Source organism: Zalophus californianus, chromosome 8 (assembly GCF_009762305.2).
Source record: "Zalophus californianus isolate mZalCal1 chromosome 8, mZalCal1.pri.v2, whole genome shotgun sequence".
Lineage (NCBI taxonomy): Eukaryota > Metazoa > Chordata > Mammalia > Carnivora > Otariidae > Zalophus > Zalophus californianus.
This window is the reverse complement of record NC_045602.1, coordinates 113,988,677-114,011,391: the sequence shown is the minus strand read 5'-3', so window position 1 is coordinate 114,011,391 and position 22,715 is coordinate 113,988,677. Positions and strand designations below refer to the sequence as shown.

Here is a 22,715-nt window from a genome sequence, read left to right as displayed (position 1 = left end):
GTGTTCCCTCTCTCGCTGTGTCTCTCTCTGTCAAATAAATAAATAAAATCTTAAAAAAAAAAAATTCACAGAACTGTACATTAGTACATCAAAACAGGTAAATTCTACTATACGTAAATTATGCCACAATTTAAAAACAGGAAAAAAAGCAATTCCTATTTTACAACCACAATACTCAGGCTGTGAAGCAACAGAAATTCTCATACACTATGGAAGGAGTGTACATTCATATGATCACTTGGAAAAACAGCTGTTCTTCCTAGTAATGATGATCAGGTGCAAAACCTACTACTGGTCAGTCCCATTCCTAGCAACATACACACCGTAGAGAAGCTACTCCACACATGCACCAGGAGACATGTAGAGAAATGCTTAATGCAGCACTGTCTGTTACAGAGATAACTAGAACAACCAAATACGCACCAAGAGGAAAATGGACAAATAAATCATGGCATATTCACATCATAACACAGCACATAGCAGAAAACATGATGTATGTCAATTAAATGCACCAGCACATTTCAAGCTCAGAAATGATAAGCAAAAGCAGCAACTCAGGGAAAAATAACATGATTCCATTCACATAAAGATTATTTTTAAAAGGCATGTTCAGCAATACAGACTTACGGGCAAACATAGAAACAAAAGCAAGGGAATGATTAGTATGGAAATTAGAATACTGGTTATCTTCAGCAGGGAGAGAAAGCTCAGAGGCTTCAAAGAATGTAAACGGTGTTCTGGTTCTGAGCTGGCTGGTGAATATGGGAGCGTGCAGCTTATTTTTCAGCTATTCTTTACCACAAACTGTATATACTCTCTTTTGGGTAAATTATATACTTCACGATAAAAAAAAATAAGAACAATATATTCTGAAAATGCCCAGTAGGTTTTATATGTGTGTTCTACTAATAGAACAAATCTCTGTCTTAGACTAATGCAGAGTATCAAGAGTGGGAAACCAGCGAAGCTTGTTTTGATACCAAAACGGAATAAGGTCCGAAATCAAAATATCACAGATCACTTATGAATACAGATGCAAAAATTCTAAATAAATGATTCATACTAAATCCATCAACGTATGTTTAAAAAGAAAACCATATTGAAGTGACATTTATCCTAGGAATACAAGGATGTTTGAGCACTGGGGAAAAAAATCTATTAACATAATTCACTGTATTATCAAATTAAAAGAAATACACTATGATACATTTGCTCACACAAATATTTACTGAGAGACAACAGTAAGTAAAATTAAAAACTCCTCCCCTAGGGAGTTTATGTTCTAGCCAAAGGAGACAGACAATAGCATTAAGTATACAGCAAATGATACCCAGATTATCAGACAGTTATAAACACCACGAAGAAAAAGATAAGGCAGGGACGAGGGGAGTGCTGAGGGGTACAGAGGGGTCAGGGTGCAATCTGAGCAAGACCTGAAAGCGGTGTGGGAGCAAGTCACACAGGTACTTGGGCGGGAAAGCATCAAGGACAAAAGCCCTGAGAGTACAGTGGCAGCGCGTTCAAGGACCACCAAGGAGGCCACTGTGTTTATTCAGCAGAGTGAACCAGGGGAAGAGTAAGAAGAAAGGCGAGGAGAGTGAGGGTGGGGGTAAATCTCATCAGGGCCTTGCAAGCAACTCTAAGGATTTTGACCTTGACCCTAAGTGAAGGGGTGGGGGGGTGAACACTGGATGGTTTTGAGCAGAGGAATGACAAGATTTGACATTTGAAAAAAAAAAATCTTCCTGGGGAACCCAGGTGGCTCAGTCGGTTAAGTGTACAAATCTTGATCTTGGCTCAGGTCTCGATCTCAAGGCTGTGAGTTCAAGCCCCATAATGGGCTCCACACTAGGAGTGGAGCCTACTTTAAAAAAAAAAAAAAAAAAAAAAAATCTTCCTAGCTCCAGAGCTGAGGAGAGTGACAAGAGTGTAAAGCAAGGAGACCAGTTAGGAAGTTACTGTAATAATCTAGGAGAAAGGAGAAAGACGATGGTGGTTTAAACCAGGAAGGTGGCCTGGGGTAGTGGGTAAAATGGACATATTCTGAAAATTAAGCAAACAGGGTTTTTATTGATGATTACATGTGCCATGAGAACAAAAGAAAGGAGTCAAAGACAACTCCAAGGTTTCTAACCTAAGCAACTTAGAACATGGAATTCCCCCTCATTGATATAGGCAAGACAAGGGTGAAACAGGTTTGGAGTGGGAAAATCGAAATTGGTTTTGTTCATGTTAATTCTGAGATGCCTTCGGTATCCAAAGAGAGATACTGAATAGACAACTGGATAGATACAAGTTTGATGTCCAGAGAAAAATATCCAGGGTAAAGATATACTTTGGAAGTTGTCCATGACAAAGAAACAGAGAAGCAAAGAAAACAAGTTACCAAAACAAAGGAAGATGAAATCTAAGTGTTGGGGAGAGAGGTACTGAAAAGAACCAACGGGATTTATCCCCTAAATTCCAGAAAGGCTCAGAATTTAAACCAGGTACCAAGGCAGACAAAGATGAGGTATGGGATTGAGAACATGGGGATTATTAAAAGTCTGCATTAGGAGGACACAGACATCCTTACTTCCAGCACCACACATTTAAGCAACAGCCACTCCCACTGCTGCAGGAGACAAGTGAAGCCACAAAACCATGACGTACTGCATTTCCCACTAGTGTTTAAGAGCCTGACTCTTAAATAAAGAACAGTCCCTCAACCAAGATCATCAGACATTTGAGTAAGACACACAGGGTGAAAAATGATCACACTAAAGTATATACTCATGGAAAAAATTCTAAAAGCTTTCAGAGGTAGGCAGTAGAAAAAGGGGTGTGGGGGGGCGGAGGACACATAACAGAAGACCAGGAATCAAATTGGCACTAAATTTCAAAAGCAACACTGGACCTTACATTTTTTTTTCTTTTGAGGAAATAAAGCTTATATTTTGGAGATTTTCAAATCTTCATTTTATGGAAAAAGATGCTGGTAAACATTCTATACTATGTATTTCAACTTTAATACTAAAAATTACTATCCTAAACCAATTCAACTGTTTGTCAAAGAGAACTGCTACCAGTCAAGGAGTAACAATCACCTTCTATGGGTTTTTCCACTGCATTTATCCAACAAACATTTATTGAGTACCTCCTACGATAGACACTGAGGATACAGCCAAGGACAAAATAATACCAATTCTCTACCCCAATGTCTAGTCAGAAGAGACGTTATCAATCACCTAAACAATTATATAATCATAAACTTGTAAGTGATCAGAAGTTTGGGGCACAACAGGAAAATGCAATTTAGAGATAAAGTTTCTGAGGTACTGACATTTAAGTTGAGACCTATAACCACGGAAAAGCAGAAGAGAGTTCCAAATGCGAGACACGAAAACTCGAAAGAGCTTAAGGAATTCAAAGAACAGAAAGAAGGGCAGTGTGGCTGGGCAAGGTTTGCATTTTTCTGGTAAATGCCACAGGAAACCATTGAGAGACACTAAACAGAAATGTGTCATGGTCAAATGACGTTTTTTTTTTTAAATCCCTCTGGCTGCTACGTGAATTACCAAGGAACAAAGTGGATGCTGGGGGGGGGGGGCAAAAGTGAAAGTAAGGGCCCCAGGCAAGAGCTGTTTCGGTATCCAGCCTATGAGGGTAACTTAGACTAAGGTGGTTGCAATGGGAATGGAGACCAAAAAAGTACAAGTCAGAAGTCAAAGAATTGTCCAGAGTTAACTGACCCAAGAAAAACTGGCACGCAGAGTTAGAGACTAAAACAGAAGGGATTAGCTAACACATAAAGGCACACATGTGAAAGCCCATCTAGTACAAGTGAATCAAAAAAGCATCTCCCAGAACAAAGACAGACATCTTTTTTGCTCCCCATCCCTTTCCTGCATTGTGATGCACACAGAATTTAAAAATGACCCCCAAAACATCTGAGAACCAACTCATATAGTCAAAACGTCAAACCTCCTAAGCCTGTCCTCCATGTGTTGAATACAACTCTCTCAAATAACCAAAAAATGTGACTTGGTCCCATTTACTTACACTCTCTCAGGCTGCTTCCCCATTATTACAGGAGTAGGAGACATATTTATGTTTCAAAAAGACCAATGTGACAAGTTTGATGCCTGTCTGGAATACAGTTAGCACTCAAACATCAGTTTCCAGCTTTCCTGCCAGATTTAGCTAAGCTAGAAGAACCAACTTTCTTAGACTAAACAAGTTCCTCAAATAACTCTCCCAAAAAGTCTGATCTGAAGGTCTGAGAAGAGATCATACTCAGTGTTCATACTGGCTGACCCAAAGAAAAGTGTTTTTTCAAACACAGTCCCAAGGAAGCCTGGAACAATCTCCTCATTTTCCTAGAACCCTGGTGCCTTAAAATCACACTTCAAAAATATAACCTTTTTGTTTTAAAAAATACACATCACTTTAGCAACCCTGAAATTATCATCCTGCCCACCCCCCTGAACGACCACAAAATCATTCCAGTGGCCGTGCTTTCAAAACCTCTGGTACCTGACCTTTACCACACTTCATTATTACAGCGCTTTGAACTTGAGGAAGCAGAAGGACCAAAGACAGCTCATCTCTTAGACATAAAACCAGAGTCTGACCAGGGCTCTAAGAACAATCAGTTCTCTCTTCTCCCTGAGCTGGCTGGAAATCCTGTCAAACAAGAGAATACCCCCTTTTCCACAGGCAGATCCAGACATCCCTTGGGAATTATTCAAACAAATAAGGAACCTTTTATCAACTGAGGGGTCAAAGCCTCCATCAAAACCAAACTGCTGCTACTATTAACCAGAGCAAATGGTACTGCTCTACTAACTGGACCTTCTGTGCAGACCTCCTACAGTTCAGAGTGGAATGGGGCTTACAATAAAACAGTCTGCCTCCAGTAAATACCAAATGCATCACAAAAGAACAAGAAAGAAAAATATCCCGTGCTGACTTTTCACACAAAATAGTCTAGATGCTAGAATGGGAGCACAGAAAGGATTTTTACTGAATTCTTACTCTAGAAGGTTTTCAGCAGAGTTCCAGGGTCTGGGAAAGATCCTTGAGTACTTGGAGCAGGGGGTGGGGACGGCAGAACTCACAAGAGATGGAGAAGGTGGGCCCTCATGCTTGTTTCAACCAGAGCAGTTTCACAGTCATCTATTTGTATTTCAGAGCTCCATTTCATGACATAAAAGGATTTTACACCTCAAGTATTTAATTGACCAATCTATTTCAACTCCTGAGTTAGAGACAAAGAAGTATAAATGGAGATATTTAGTAAGATATGAGGTGCTATGCTAGAACCCAGATCTTGACTCCTACCTAGTCTAATGCTTTTACTACCACCATAGATCACTTATTCTAGCATAGAAAAGAACACCTACGATCTGAAATGCCAATAAAATTAATGCAGAGTGCAGAAATTCAACCAGTCATAACTAAAGAGTCACATCTAAGGACATGAAAAGCTACCTGGCTTAACAATTATAAGGATTTTCATTAAAAAGAATAAAACTGACATTTCGAGAAGTATCAAAGAACTCACAAGATGCTTCAAAAAGATGAAATGACCAAAAGTCATAAAACCTGTAGAAAAACTCTTTATTCTAAATTAGCATAATGAAAAGAAATTAAACTCAAAAGATGGGGGCCCTGGGTTCTAGTCCCAACTTGGCCATATGCATTTGTCACACAGATGTATAATCCCAGATACATCATTTAATCTGTTAGAAACTCAGTTATCTAACTGCAAAATGAAAATGAACTGGATGATTTGAGAGCCCCTCCCACACTAAAATTCTAAGATTCTAAGCATTTAAAAGATCTTATATTTGATAAGGCTAACAGACTATCAAAGACATTGTCTTAAAATGTCACTACCGTTTAGAGATTCTTTTTTCTAACAAGACGATCAAAGTTCAAAACTCTAAAAGAAATAATAACATCTTATCTAAAACATACCTAAAATGTTTAAGCTGTTTCTAATGGCTCAGTTTCTGCCTTTAGCAATTAAGAGGAACCAGATTATGACCATAGTCACGGACAGATTTACTTCTAGTGTCAGCAGATTCTTCCACAGATTTATGTAGAACTGCTCTAAAGAGGGCAAGAAAAAAAAAAGGATTCTTAGAAGTCGACTTGCTGAGAAGAAAAAATAACCCAAAATATGCATACCTACAATAAAACTGATATAAAAGAAAGGTGAATTACAAGGAGAACTGACTAGCTAAGATTCTGATGATACCATCATCTATTTTTCATCCAGCCAATACTTATTAAGTACCTATTGTGTGCCAGACCCAGGGGATACAGTGAAAACAAAGTCTCTTCACTCCTACACTAGCGCAGAGAGGCTAACAACCACCAAGTAATTTCTGATACAGATAGGTCTATGAAACAAACAAAAACCCTCCTGATGTTGTGGAATTAGACAGGTAGAGATATGTTCACTGAAAAGACACCTTTGGATTAAGAACCAAATGACAAGAAGTTACCATAGAGCTTTCTAAGTAGAGGGGCTAGCGAGTGCAAGGGCGCTGTGGTGGACACAAATCGGGGGTGTTTGAGAAACAAAGTGAAGACCAGGGTGGCTTTAGTGTAATGACCAAAGGGAAAGTGCTAGGAGAGCAGATCACAGAGGTAGGTAAGGGCCATGCATGATAGTGATATGATGTGATTTGCATTTTTAAAAGACCACCCTGGGATGCCTGAGTGGCTCAGTCAGTTGAGCGTCTGCCTTCAGCTCAGGTCATGATCCCGGGGTCCTGGGATTGAGCACTGCGTTGGGCTCCTTCCTGGGCAGGGAGCCTGCTTTTCCCTCTGCCTGCCACTCCCCCTGCTTGTGTGCGCTCGCTGACAAATAAATAAAATCTTTAAAAAAAATTTTAAAAAGACCACCCTACTTGCTGTGCACATATCAAAAATCAAAACGTTCGGGTGCCTAGGTGGCTCAGTCGGTTAAGCATCTGCCTTCGGCTCAGGTCATGATCTTGGGGTCCTGGGATCAAGCCCGACATCAGGCTCCCTGCTCAGGGGGGAGTTTGCTTCTCCCTCTCCCTCTGTTCTCTCTCCCTCTCAAATAAATAAATAAAATCTTTAAAAAAAAAATCGAAATGTTCTCCGATACTGCCTTTCAAATGACAGACTCCATGATTTTATTGTATCTAAATCTAGGCTTATTTCCTTTGTTCTTCTCAGTATTTAACAGTAACATAAATAGCTTTGAAACTGCTGTAAGTGTGGAGTTGTACGTGAATATTTTAATTGTAATTATATAAATAACATTGTAGGACTGCAATAATTATCTCCCTCTCTTCCTCCATTTGCTTTTTCCTTTCTTTTATATGCAAACTGGATTTTAACGGATGGATACCTCAGGCATAGTCATCTATTTCTTTTACCAAAAAGATGTTTTTCACACTTTTATAAAAATATTCTATATATTAAAAAAATCCAACGTGGCTTGTTAAATTGGGCTAAAAGACCCTGAAGGCTGAGCCCTATATCATACATGAGATATAATAAAGTGCAAATAGCCATAACATAAGTGACATATCCATGTGAGAATCATTCTATAGTAACAATGAACAACATTCAAATGACAGCAGTTATGCCTGACAGTGAGCTCTGCAAAGACCAATACAGGCTAAACTCACCAGTAACACAACCACCAAGTCGAAAAAGCATAGTAGTTTCGCATCAAAGTCCTAAAAATGTAGAACACTACAAAGAAACTCAAAGTGGCTTTGTAAGAATGGGAAATCCCAAGTGTAAAAAACTATATGAATCCTACCTCTAACCAGACAATGATGGACACTGACAGCTGACTTCAGGAAAGGCTTAAGAAAAGCAATTCATCAAGAATTCAAAGCACAGAGAGATTTCATCTATCCCATCCATCCTTGAGGACTAGCTCTGGGGACTAATGCAAGCATCCATATATAAAGTATCAAATGTACCATCACATTACCCAAAACAACTTTTTATCAGAGAAGGAGCCCTGTGGCCTACCCCAAAAGACTCCAGCTTATCAGTAAACCTTTAGTAATCATAGATAAAGCCACACAAATGTATCCAGAACTGAAAAAATTCCTGTTTTCAACTAAGTAGCAAAATCACATGGATAAATAGAATTCTGACCTTGATGGCCCACTAGAAGAGATTTCCAAGCATGGCACAGAAAAACTACAAAGCATTCTGCACATGCTTTTTCTTAACACATGAGAGATAAGTTAGGCAAAGAAAATGCCGCAGGATTTCAGAGGTGTCACTAGCATTTTCCAAAGAAAAAAATGAGAAATGTAATTAAGTAACTTGTGCCTTCCTGGCCTTTATTACAGGCAAGACCCAGACCAAACTAGCACTATACCATTTATCCCATCACTTCCATCCTTCACTGCTGAGTGGTTCTGTGCTACAACCTGGAGGAGTGGACATGATCTAGCAGTGCAAACAGAAAGAAGTCTGGAAGTAACCAAGATTTTTAAACTTTTATTAGTCCTTTAAAAATGTATTTAATTCCACAAAACAACTGACCTGAACTGTTCAAAACTATCAATGCCATAAAAGACAAAACAAAGTAAGGAAACTGCTCTACATTAACAAATATTAAAGAGACATGACAACCAAAGGAAATGCAGGATTCTTTTTTAAAAATTTTTTATTTAAATTCAATTAATTAACATATAGCATATTAGTTTCAGAGGCAGAGTTTAGTGATTCATCACAGTTGCATATAACACCCACTGCTCATTACATCAAGCGCCCTCCTTAATGTCCATCACCCAGTTACCCCATCCCCCAACCCACCTCCCCTCCAGGAACCCTCAGTTTGTTTCCTAGAGTTAAGAGTCTCTTATGGTTTGCCTCCCTCTCTGTTTTTATCTTTTTTTTTTTTTTGAAATGCATGAATCTTGATTGGATGCTAGACTGAAAAAATAAGCTATAAAGAATATTTATGGAACCAGAGACAATTTGAGTATAGACTATATATTATATAGTATTGTATCAATGTTAACCTTCTTGAATCTGATAATGAAATTATGGTTATGTAGGATAACGAACTTGTTCTTAAAACATACATTCTAAAGAATGTAGAGAGGGATAAAGCAAATTGCGGCCAAGTTACAAAGACAAATGAAACTCAGTTCCTACTCTCAGTGTGTTCACAGAAAAAGGTACTTCTCCTCCCACGTAAAATAGAAATATGCCATCAACATGCATATTTGTAATATAATACAATTACAATTATACATAACTATGTACCATTATGTTATATACAACAATATATAATATGCAATAGAAAAATGTCATTAACAAGCAACTGATGATAAAGAACCTAAAGGAATACCAAAAAGGCTACCATTTATTAAGGACTGACACTGTGTCAGGGATGCATACACCACCATAAAGAAAGGTTAAATCTGTCCCAGGTTATAAAGCTAGGTTTTGAACTCAGGGCTCTATTTCTCCCCAAGGCTCGGTTCTTGACATTACGTTATACAGCCTCTTAACAAAAGAAGTCCAAAATATTAGAAATAAAAACAATACAGAAAACAGCAGACATCTGAATACAAGATACATTTGAAGTATAAACATCAAGTTTTATGACTGCAGGTTATATCATTGGTATTTGCTCAAGTGTTTAATTTTGAATTAAAGAAAATAAGTCTATCAAGAAAATAAAAGGGAAAAGTTTGTATACAGACTACTGAAATTTATAACCACATTATGGATGAGCAGAAGGGTCGGCATCAAATTTTCAGTTTCCTCATCAACAGGTCGTCTTATGTCTAAATCAGGTCAGCAAACCACAGCCCCAAGCCAAATCTGGCCCTCTTATTGTCTTTGTAAAGTTTTACTGGAACACAACCTTGCCCACTCATTTATTATGCCTGCCTTCCTGCTACAATGGCCGAGGTGAATACTTATGATAGAGATAGTATGGTCCACAAAACCTAAAATATTTATTATCTGGCCCTTTATAGAAAGTTTGCCAACCTCTGGTTTAAATAATAACCATCACAAATAGTAGAAAAATAATTAGCCTATTCAGTTCTATTTCGGCTTTACTGTGAACTCTACCTGATTTAAGTTCTCTTCCTTTGTAATTAGCGCCACTTAGAAAAAGCTAATGAGTTTTTTAATTTCCATAAGGATGTTCATATGTCAGTTATATTCCACAGAGTAAGTCTTGTTTCAGCTGCCCAGTAATTTATCTTCACAGTACTATTACAAACAAAATCCTAATTAAAGCACATTTGCAGTTACCCCCACACATCCTTATCCTTCTACTGCATACAAGCTGCAAAGATATAAACAAAGAAAAGATGAATAGCTGATATGACTTTTTGAAAAGACAAAATAGCTGATATGACTGAAGAATTCCTAATACCCTGTTCACCCTAGAACATCTCAAAGTACCATTTAGGACCAATAACATCACCATCACCTGCCTGCTTATTAGAAATGCAAATTCATGGGTCTCATCCCAGACCTATACCAGGTGACTCTTAGACTGAGAGTTTAAGAACAGAGTTGGTATTACTTGCCTTGAGTGTGAACAGGCTGATTCGGCCAGGCAGTTTATAAAACAGCCCCTCTCCTCCTCTTGAGTTGGAATGTAGCATGGCATTGAGACACGCAAGAGGGGATGTCCCGCTGTAAAAACATACAAAGATGGATGAGGGTTATAGAAATCTATATGCCTACTTACTCAAAGATCCAATACCCTCCAACTCATTCTTAAATCAAGAAATACAGCAGAAGAGAGCCCATGACAACAATTCCACTTTCAAAGTAGTACAGGGCAACAAATGAAATCCCCATCAATCACACCAGGTAGGATATGGTATGTGATTCCCTTGTTCCACACCTGGCACTTCCTTAGTGCATTTTGACAATATCAACCAAGTTCTCAAAGAGATTTAGAAAAAGTACACAATGACTGTTCAAATTCAGGGAGTTTTAAAAAAAACATTACCCAATATTTTTATTAAATTTTAAAAGTTAAATTTTAATATTAAAAACAGAATGTGTTTCCTAGTCTCTGTATTTTGACCTGCATATATCATGCTCAGAAACATTATCAGCACAAAGCCCACAGAATCAATGGTGCTGTCCCAAGAAAACAAGCACACCTTTTCATCCCCAGTTAAATATTTGCTAATAAGCACACAAAAGAAGAGTATTTCATTTGCTTTTTCTCTGTTGGGAAGGGGAGAGAATGGGTTTTATTCTACATCTACCCAGGAGCAAGCACTTAAATTTAAACTTAAAAAGAAAAGTCAGTCAAATGGATCTGGTACCCAATAATGGAAAAAAGATGGATCATTAAGCTATTTCACACTCCCTGCTACAGTAGTTGGTTGCAAAACAATAACTCAGTGAATTAGAGGCCATTTACTGATTCTTAAAATAGAACAGCTGTCAAAAACACAAATGTCCATTATTAATATTAACTGAGTTTGGCACTAGCATATTAGTGCTAGGATTCACCTGTGCACCTTCTCGTCCCTCTCCCCAGTATGTTAAAAATATATAAATATCTTAAGTAAAGCCTCTTAAGATCTTTCAGAACCAGAAGCCTTAATTTATGCAGTGTTAAAAATAAATTCTGAGTCTAAAAAAGCCATTAAAAAAAAAACAAACCCTATTACTTATTCTGCTTTGGAACACACTGGATGCTAAAAAAATTTTCAACAAGAACCAATCTCTACAAGAAACCTTGTGCAGAATCTGGAGTATCAAGTGGGTGTGCTAACATCTCTGCTACAAGGGGGAATGGCATGCTGGCAGAGTCCTTCAGCAGAACAGTGTGACTCCTACACACTATACCTCTGTCTACAAATTACAGAGCTGCTCACTCATCATGAGCCACCATGACTGCTTCATTAATTCCTATAAGAGCAAGAAGCAGAAACAAGTTAAAGTTCTCAATTTCATCTGTCCCAAAGGGACTAATTTACCTTCTATAGGTATAGTGGTCCAACAGCAGTGCAGACAGCAGCGTGATGGGAAATAGCCCATAAAAACAAAAATAAAGTACAATTATAACACTACACAGTGCATAGGTACTATTTAAATGAATGTGATCTACACAATCCTGATCTTCCCTCCCCACAAACTGTCAGCTTGAGACTGTGTGAACTGGTAAACTGGAAAGTGAGGATCTTTTGACCCTAAAAGGTCAATTTCAAGCAGCTAAAACTTAACCAGCAAAAACATATGCTGTTTGTTCTGAGTTCCAAGAAGGGAGACTATGTTGTACTCTCCTCTTTCATTTAAATTAAAGAAAAAGGGGGTTGGGGTTAGAGTGCAGAAAGAAAAGAATTAAACGCAGCCACTAATGTCCGTGCCTGCAATTCCTTTTATTTCTAACTTGTTGCTTCTCTAGCAAAACTACAACATAGAAGAATAAAATCAAGGTCACACTAAACTTTAGTATATTCCTATGATGAATGGCTAGAATCAGTAGGGAGGAAAAAAAGGCCAGTGGTGTTACAGTGATGAGACGACCCTTCTTTTGATCCTAAAACAAAGAATTTCAGGGATATAAAAAGAAGGGAAGTTTTATACAAGATAGAGCCGATCAGAGTCTGCCCCTTCTCTACTAATACGTGCAAAAGAGAGTACAAAAGAAAAATGCATGGATTCCTTACACAAAGAACACACTCCATGTCAAGATTTAAGGGAGAGCAAGAATAGAGAAAGCTGCTGCATCTCTAATGAAAACAAATGGATGTTCACTCATTCCCACCCACCACTCAGAAGACACACAACTTGGGCGATAGTTCTATACCACACCAGACTGGGGGGGGGGGGGGCATGGCGCAAAAAGACACGGGGGGGGGGGCGCGGGGAGAAGGCATATATACACTTAATCACGACACTAAGTATCCACAGAAAGATGTATGTCCTATGAAACCCTCTTGAACGAGAACAATACGAACCTCATTTCCTTTAATCCTTCTGCCTCTATGACCTGCAGAATCTGTTTTGGTGTCATTGGAGCATCCGAGTAGTTTTCTAGTACCTGAGGAAATATAAATGTTCTGATTTTAGTGTACAATTTCCATTTATATCCATCAGTCTATATCCTGAGCTACAGTTCTATGAGGCACCACTGCTAACAATTTAGTTTTTCCACAGTTAATACTGCTTCAGAAACCAAATTACATATCTATCTAAGAGGTTGCTAAAAGTGACTGAAAGTAGCATAAATATTCTAATTCTTAATTCTAAAAACACCCATCTTCTTAGCATACATGCTATGTTATGGTACATGGGTGGGGCCTTAGCAACTTTGGTTACTGCTTAACTTCACATTGTTCACATGGCTAAACCACAGAATACATAGAGCTACAAAATAATGACAAGACAGAAATGCACTCAGGTTTTTTTTTCCTGAGGAAGTCTGATTAGTACCCATATTTTTAAGTGATGGTTTTTGCCACTGTGTTGTGAAATTTTGGTATGAACTGCCACAGTACACTTTGTCATTTGGCAACATGAAGCTCTGATTCTTTACGACTGGTGCAGGCAAAGCAACGAGACACAGAATGTCCCATTTACGTTCACAACATCTCTAACATAAAGTCATGGCAGCAGTTTCCTAGTGAGCAACTGCGGCTCTCTCACGTGAAGGAGCGGAGCTGTTTTAGAAATGCCATCCTTCTCAGGGAGGAAAAAGGCTGTCAGTATCTTTGTATGGTCCCTACCAGCAGCTGCTGAGGCTACTCCGTACACCTTGCAGTCACTGAACAACTGTAACAACTAAGTGCTGCTTTGTCACAAATAAAATGTAAAGCAAGAAGTCTGACAGGACTGCTGCTAAAGGGTCTCCCTGTGGAAGAACATAAGCCCTTAACACTAAAGGAAGTCAAGCTTTGGAGAAGCAGGTGCTGAAATAAAGCCCCTATTTACCATGGTCCCATTGTTAGCCTCTCTCTTTTCAATGTTTACATTCTCTTCAAGTAGCTCTATCACCTCTCATAGCCTCAACTACTACCTATGCTCTGCTAACTCCCAAATACTCACCTCTAGCCTGGGTTTCTCACCAGCTTCCGACTCAAATATTCACTTCTGTACTGACATCCGCCCCCTCGATCATCTGTTCTAATTCATCTAACTGGCAACTCCAATTCATCGCCCCTCTTCCTCCATCACCTAATGCAGAAACCTAGACAGCACCCCTCATTCTCACCTGTCCCCCAATTCCTTCCCTCACCCAACACACAGCCCTTTCGCTAATATGCCTGCAACCAGCTCTGCTTTCCTCAAATCCATCCTTCCTCCGCGACCATCCTTCACTCCACAAATACATGAAATACTTACTGTGCCAGGGACAATTCTAGAATTCAGCAGCAAAAAAGACCAAACCCCAGCTCTTGCAGAACTTACCTGCTATATGAGGTCAACCCAACAAAATAAATCTGCCCTCATCACTTTCCCCGCTTTAAAATTCTTCAACAGCAACCTAATCACATACAGCAAAGGCCAAAGCTTCCGAAGAAGAGCTCACCAGCTCACTGGAAAGCACAGGCTTTAGAACCAGACAGACCTGGATTTAAACGCTAGCCTTCTAAACCTGGGCAAGTTACCTCCCAAACTGAGCCTCAGTTGCCCCACTTGTGATGTAAAGATATTGATGTCTTCCCCTAAGAGTTGTTTTACAGATTGCAGATGGTGGAAATAAGTGTCTATGGTGCCCGGCACAAGTATGTGCTCACAGGCCTGGCACGCAAGGCCCTCAGAATCTGGTCTCTGCCTGTCTCTCCACCCAACTGCCAAACTGATACTCCACAACTTCACGTTCCAATAACTATGTGTAGTTCTACCCAATTCCCACACTCTCCACCCTGTGCACAAGTGTGCACACACACCACTGGCTCCTTGTCACCAGCTCCTAACATCCTCCATGATGGGCCTAACTTCTACTTGCCCTTCAAGATTCAGTTTGGGAAAGCACCTTCCTCTAGAAAGCCTTCTCTGATCTCTGCCAGGCAGAGTTAAATGTCTCTTTTCAGTGTCCTCATAGTCCACAACACATGTAATTTACCTTCCACAGTGGGACACTGAGTGAAAGGAGAAACCAGTCATGATGACGCCTGGACAATAAACCTGAACCAGAATGTCTGTTTTATCATAGTACATCTACGATGGCACTTATCATGCATGTAGTAAAATTCTATTCATGGGTCTAGACCTTCTCCATTCCCAGAAGACCATTAAGTTCCTCAAGGGCAAACCTTATCCATCTTTGTATTCTAAGAACCTGAGTGCCAAGTTAAGCAGTGTTGACTTGAACAAACCCACAACAAACCCTGTTACAAGCTACTAACGTTCACTGCCACAGGTAACACTTTTTTGATACTAAATGAGAGCTGAGTTAGCAAATTTCTGTACTGTAATTTTTTTTTTAAAAGAAGCATGACTCTGAAAAATTAGTTACCAATTATTTAAACAGCAGTCAGGAAGAGCCTGAGAATCTAAGACAGAGAATCTTGGAGCCTGAGAATCTAACTTCTCTAAAAGGAAGTTACATCAAAAGATACAAAGTATTCACTTTTATTATAATTGTATATGCCTCCAGCTTTTAGTACAAGAACAATTCAGCAGTGTTCTATTCCTAGTCCTTGTCTTTCTGGCACACTTAAAAAAAAAAAGTATCTCTTCTACTTCAAAGAGAAAAAAAAATGTTTGATGTAAGAATGGTCAGTGATGAATCAAAGTGAAAGATAAAGCATACAATGAAGAGTTTCTCAAAGCCACGGAGAATCCATTTAAGGACATTCAATTTAAAGGGAAATCCCCTAGGCTATTTCTCCCAAACAAATCGTTCCTAACAAGCAGGAGGATTTATACCATCCAACCCTCTAAAGTCTACCTCTTATATCTAGAAAAGACAATACTACAAAATGTTTGAAAGAAGAGTATCTACTTCTCAACAACATAATTAACATCTGCAAAAGTCAATCTCCTGAGGTATACTACACTAATGAAATTCTCCAGAACCTCTTCTTTCCTACCAAAATAGTTTTTAAGAATTCCCAGTATCACTCTAGCCACCAATCTAAGCAAGGTCAGGAGCAATATGAAACCACCCCAGAGCAACTGCATCTGATTGCCAAGTCGAGCACTCCAAATTCACCTGTCCAAAGAGTAGATTTAATCGCCTGCCCTCCCATTACGCGCTTTCTCTAGTCAAGCTGCTCTCTGTCCAGCATACGCTCTCACAAACTCCCCAGCACTCCGTGTTGCAGCGGTTTTCTTTAAATGGGGAGAGGACTCTGAAGAGTTGCCCCTCACCCACCAAATGGTCCCATCCAAAGGGATGGAAAATTCTAATAAAAAATAAAAGATATGCACAATTACGCACCATGTTTCCACAAGTCGTCTTTCACATGTTTAAGTGCACTACAAAGTTATTCCTGTTCATATTATTTTTTAATGAAGAGCCATAAAACAAAAACAGAAATAACTTATTCAGATAATCTGGCATGAAGTTAAGCCAATGATAAAACAAAACTAACAACCTGGATACTAGAGTTCAGATCACAGTAAGTTCAAGAACCTAAAGAGGCTTAACGGAACAGTGGACCGTGAATTCCTGAAGTCTTTCAACTAGTAAAAGCCAACAGAGCTTTGAGACAAATACACTTCAGAATTCTGTCAGAACGTAAGTAACACAGGATTTAAAAGTACTTTCACCTACCTCTAACAAGTAAAACTCTGGCAAGCAAATTTCCTTTTGGTGCCCAGAGTCATAAACACCTGCGTTAACAGGAACTTAGAGGAGAATTTCAATGAACACCCAAGACTCAACCTTGAGGAGAAAAAGAGCAAGCACATCCTTTGGCTCTCTCCTCCTCTCCCTCAGGCCTAAATTTGTTTCCAGGTGAGGCAACACTGGAGAAATCCTAAAATTTCCAAGAGATCTCAAAGCTAGCCAAAGCTTCCAATTTTGACTGAACCAAGAAAATATTTAGAACTTCAAAATCTACAAATTTCATATGCCAAACCAAAACAAATGAACAGAAGCATGAAACTTGAGCACACAAACACTTGCTATTTCTGTTCACTGGGCAACAAGTGCCTGGGGAAGACAATCAGGAACACCAGTGAAAATTTTCTCGCAAACCAAACAGCTTTATTTCTTGTAAGTCAATAACTGAGTTTTACATGTTCCAAGAAAGAAAAAGGTGTACCATAGAGCCCTAACGACCCCCAACAAAATAGTCATCTCTTTGTCTACACAACACCTCTGAGGAAGGAACCTCGCTTCCCAATAAAGTAAAAGATTAGAAAGTGAAGTTTCATTCATCATTAAAAGTGAATTACAGCAATTACATTTAAACTACAAGGTGTCAAGAGACATATATGCTATCTGCACTATAACCCTGCTCTGTGACAGTTCTTGAGGAAGTGACATCTCTAGAAGTTACAATTGTCATCTGCCAAGATATATTTGTAAGAACATGTCTCCCAGTGTCTTAGCTTTGTGGGTGCAAATCCAAAAGGAAGCTATTTCGATTACAAGTCCTCTGACTCTATGAGAACAAAATACACAACCCTCCTCACTAGGCAGCTTCAACAAATCACTCCCTCCTCTGCTAAGTCCTCAATGAGCAGTATCTTCAGAGGTACTTGGTCTTTGTCCAACACTTCAAGTATAACATGCACCAGGACACTAAGGAGAGGAGGACACACACATACATTCTCCCCAAAGTAGAGTCAGTTCTCTGCAGAGTCCCTATCTCCAGTCTAGCTTATGAAGTAAAACCCTCTAGTCAGCGTTTCTCAAAGTGTGGTCCCGGGCCACCTGCATTACAGTCAACATGGGAAGCTGGTTAAAATGAAGACACTGAGGCTCTACTCAGTCTGAATTTCAGACTCAGAAGATCTTAAGCACGGCCCTAGGACGAGCATTCCTAAGAACCTCCCAGGTGTCCCCAACAAGACACTAAAGTTTGAAAACCACTGCTCAGGGTTCCACCTGGGAGTAAGCACTTGCTTCCCTCCACACACCTGGTTTAGATGGGGAAAGCTCAAAATGTCACTCGCGTCCTTAAAATTGGGGGTATTTTCCGACCCCTGGAGTCAAACGCACCACCCCATTGCCCACCAGGAAGCGAGGGAGGAGCTTCCGACCCTTCCCGGAAACCTAACTCCCCCGAGTGCATAAACGAAGCTTCCCCAGACCCCCAGACGCTGCCAAATAGTGGGGGAGGGGAGGTTGGGGCCCCGCCGCCCAGAGGGGGAGGAGCCGGCCAGCCAGCTCGCCCCTCCGCAGGAATTTAGGGGGTGGGGGGAGCTGCAGAAAAAGGCGCCACATCCAACCGGCGGAGGACCTCTCCCCCACCCAATGCCTGGCGGGGGGGGTGTCCCATTCCTAGAAAATTGGTGGCCCCGCCCCCTCCTGCAGTGGGCAGGGCTTCTCCCCTCCCCCTCCCCGTGGAGGGGGCTCGGCCAGCCCACCCCCCACGTCCCCCACTGAGCCCCTCGGCGGCCCGCCTCACCAGGCGCGCGGCCTCGGCCCACGTGCGCTCCTTCTTCCTCTTCTGTTTGTCCTTCATCCTCCTCCTCCCCGGCGGCGGCGGCGGCGGCGGCGGCTCCACGCGGGACCTCCGGGCGGGGCGGGTGGCGGCGGCGCGGGGCTGGGGCAGCGGTGGCGGCGGCGGCGGCGGCGGCGGCGGCGGCGGGGGGCGCGTGGCGGCGGCGGCGCGCGAGGACTCGGGTGCGGCCGGGGAGAGGGGGCGGGCGCCCGGGCACCGGCTGGCGCGAGACCCGGAGCGAGGGCGGCGGTGGGGGGAGGGGTGGCGGCGGCTCCACGCGCCCGCGCTGCGTCAGTCGCCCACGGCGGCGGCGGCGGCGGCGGCAGCGGCAGCAGCGGCGGCAGCCCCGCGATCGCTAAGGAATGCGGCGGCTCCGCATAACCATGGGGTCAGAGGTCACGGCTCCAGCCTCCGCTTTCCCGCTCTGCTGAGGGGCAGAGAGAGGACTGGCGGTGGGGCAGGAAGACAAGACGCAGCTTTCCCCTCGGCGCCCGGGTGTGTGCGTGTCTGCCGTGGGTGTGTGTGTGTGTGTGTGAGTGTGTGTGAAGAGTGAGGAGGGGGAGTGTGGGGTTTTTTTTTTTTGAACAAAAACAAACCGAAAGGGCTGCTGGGAATTGTAGTCCTGGCTGTCTCTCTGGCCTCCCCCGCTCCGGAAGAATATGGCTGCATGAAACGCTTGGACCACACTTCCCGGCGTACCTCACGGCTCTTTTCCGCCCTCCCCTACTTTCCTCCGCCTCGCGCAGAGCTCTGTAAAGAAGGGGGCCGGGCAGTCGTTCGGGGAAGAGAGTGGGCGGAGTATCGCGAGGTGCGGGAACTGGCTGGGAGCCTGAGGCATTCTGGGAGGCGATGCTGGGAAGGGGCGGTGGCTGGGCTCTACAGCCACGTTTAACCCTTTCGGCGCTTCTGGCATCCCAGCAGCTGGGCTGTTAAGGGTGGAGATGGAGAACTGGTGGTAGCTCGATTCCCAGTGTCTACCTAAACCACTTTGTGCCTCTCCCCGCCTAAACCCTTCTCACCGACACTTCACAAAGATGACAAGGGACAGGACTTTCCCTTTTGGTCCTGCCCTAAATGACTCACTGCCGCATAATAATGAGACAATGAGACACTCATACCAGTAAAACGGTTATTCCACGTTTGATGGACCTAAACAGTTCCCCATTTCCTCCTGTGCTTTCATGACACTAATATCGCTATAGGTTTGCAGAAGCTGCACCCGTAGCCTTGAGCATTCTTACCATTTGGCGACTTTCGTGATAATGAAGGGTAAAGAACTTGGACTTTGGGACCATACTGACCAGAATGCACTTGAGGCCTTTTTAAAGGTGGTACCCTGAAGAGAACACAGGCCCTGGAGTCAAGTGGACCTACACTGGAAACCTGGCGAAGTGACTCCCTGGGTACCTAAAAGTAGGGGTCAATTTCTCTGAGCCTCAATTTTTTAATCTACATTAGTCTAATACCTCACAGCACTATTGGGATTAAAGTTAACATAAAACACTTGGCAAATTGGAAGAGGGTGTGAAGGGGGACCCTGACATTAGATCCATATAATTTGGCTCCTGGTATAGAACAAGTGTTTAATAATTAGTATAAGCTCAGAGACAATGGACAATGGACTTAGCTCTCTGAGCCTTGCTTGCAGAGTATGAAATGAAATGGGGCCGCCTGGGTGGCTCAGATGGTTGAGCGTCTGCCTTCGGCTCAGGTCATGATCCTGGAGTCCTGGGATCGAGTCCCACATCGGGCTCCCTGCTCCTTGGGAGCCTGCTTCTCCCTCTGCTTCTCTCTCTCTCTCTCTGTCTGTCTCTCATGAATAAATAAATAAAATCTTTTTAAAAAAATGAAATGAGGTTCAGAATACGAAACACATAGGTTTTCTGTACTTATTTGTCCAGAAACATTCCTAAAATCAGTTTTAAGCTGGATTAATGAGGAGCTCTTAAAAATTAGGGAAGCAGGGGCGCCTGGGTGGCTCAGTCATTAAGGGTCTGCCTTCAGCTCAGGCCATGATCCCGGGGTCCTGGGATCAAGCCCCGCATCGGGCTCTCTGCTTCTCCCTCTCCCACTCCCCCTGCTTGAGTTCCCTCTCTTGCTGTCACTCTGTCAAATAAATAAAATCTTTTTAAAAAAAATTAGGGAGGCAGAGTCAAAGGCCACATTTGAAAGGTTTCCCTGGGGGCACCTGGGTGGCTCAGTCGTTAAGCGTCTGCCTTCAGCTCAGGTCATGGTCCCAGGGTCCCGGGATCGAGCCCCACATCGGGCTCCCCGCTCTGTGGGAGGCCTGCTTCTCCCTCTCCCACTCCCCCTGCTTGTGTTCCCTCTCATGCTGTGTCTCTCTCTGTCAAATAAATAAATAAAATCTTTAAAAAAAAAAAAAAAAGGTTTCCCTGGGTGAGGAAAGAACCTTCTCCCTGATGTTAGCACATGGAAGAGCCAGTGCTTAGAGAAGACCCATACTGTGCTGCCTAATCCTAACACCAGGAAATCCAGTGCTCCTGCTTCAATGCTCATCACACAGATGTTCACACCCAATAAACAAAATATTGCAAAGTGAACAGACTGTAGAAGTTTAAATAAAATCTTTCTCCCCTTACTTCACCCTAAGAAGGAGGAGAGGAAGAACAACCCCCTACCACCACCACCACAAAATTTTTTTACCTCATTTTTTTAACAAAAGTTTTTTTAATCTACAGCTGACACAGTAACCTTTGACAAGTCATTTGACTTGTTTCCACTGTTTTCTTCTTGAGTAGCTTCACCCTCCTCTGACCCCCGAGGAGTAACTAGAAAAGATTCACTCTAAAACTTACATGTTTAATACAGGCCTTGAGAACAGAATAACGTCCTCTCCAACACACACCCCCCAAACCATCTATGCCCTAGTCCCTGGAACCTATGACTAGTTACATTCCATTGGGAAATTGACTTTGAAGATAGAATTAAGGACTATAAAACAGCAAGATTATCCTGGATTATTTAGGTGAGCCTTGTATAATCACATGGATCCTTAAAAGCAGAAGAACACAGAAGAGATGCTCTGGAGAGATTCAGAAGAATCGGATTTGAAGTTTGAGAGGAACTCAACCCAGTGTTGCTGGCTTTGAAAGGGGCCAGGAGCCAGGGAATGTAGGCAGCCTCTAGAAGTTGAGAACAAGCCCTGCCAGCAAGTAATACGACCTCAGTTCTAGAACTTCATGGAACGGAATTCTTACAACCTGAATGAGCTTGCAAGCAAGGTATTCCCCCCCTTCCCGCCAAGTCTGCAGAAAGGAATACAATCCTGCCAACACCTTGATTTTAGCCTTATCAGAGAGCCAAATGAACCATACTATATATGGACTTCTGGCCCACAGAAAGCGTAAGATATAAACGGATGTTGTTTTAAGCCACTAAATCTGTGGTAACTTCTTACAGTGGCCAAAAAAAAAAAGCTAATACACTGGAAATGCCTTTAATTCTTTCAGCCAATAGTGACTGGCTCTCACAGTTGGGTCAAACCATGGGGGAATCCAGATGTGACTATTTCAAGGCCTCTGCCCTGACAGAATCAAACAGAAACTAATGACATCATAGTTAAGTGTGAAAAGAGTATGTTCAGAGGACTGTACAAAATATGTTGAAAAATTGATTTTAGTCATTAAACCTAAAGTAGCTCTGATTTTTTTTAAGTGAATGAGACTCAAGTTTATTCTGTCGTCAGAAGCACCAAAAAACAAACCTATACATTTTTTTTGGGTGTGTGTTGTTTTTATCACAATGTTCTTATTACAAATTATCTTTGAAGTCAACACAGGTACCACAGGACAGTCTAAGATAAACAGGACTGTATTCAACCCTGCTCTGTTTGGGAATGAGTCACTGTTTTCAAACTGCACAGTTATGAGCAAAGCACACATTCAGGAATTTGAATAACACACCACCAGCAAACCCAGGAATGCCCAAAAGGACAAATACACCTTCTGAACCTCAATATGAGCTAATGGATTGCCAGGGGTTTTTGACCTCAGCAGTCCTGGATTTGAATCTTCCTGCAGTCATTCTCTAGCTGACTGGCCTTGGTGAAGTTCTGAAACCTCTCTTTGACTCAATGCCATCATTTGGACAACATGACACATAAACTCAAAGTGTGGAATTGGGATTAAGTAGGATTTTGTA

The 22,715-nt window shown here is 41.8% G+C and overlaps 1 protein-coding gene across 10 annotated transcripts in view; it reads right to left on the bottom strand.

The window, feature by feature from the left end:
- The window catches only part of ASXL1 (ASXL transcriptional regulator 1), a 72,379-nt gene extending 53,718 nt beyond the window's left edge, over positions 1-18,661 (bottom strand). For 5 of the 10 annotated variants that reach the window (XM_027620460.2, XM_027620463.2, XM_027620465.2 and 2 more), the window contains exons 1-4: positions 18,519-18,661; positions 12,951-13,033; positions 11,967-11,969; positions 10,551-10,659 (exon numbers count right to left, since the gene is read on the bottom strand). In XM_027620460.2, coding sequence (XP_027476261.2) covers positions 10,551-10,659; positions 11,967-11,969; positions 12,951-13,033; positions 18,519-18,575 — 252 coding nt within the window. In that variant the 5' untranslated portion in view covers positions 18,576-18,661. Of the gene's footprint in view, positions 1-8,802; positions 10,304-10,550; positions 10,660-11,966; positions 11,970-12,950; positions 13,034-18,518 lie in introns of those variants that run through there. The other 5 variants (XM_027620461.2, XM_027620464.2, XM_027620467.2 and 2 more) reach the window with 3 other exon arrangements.
- Positions 18,662-22,715: the final 4,054 nt, after the last annotated feature.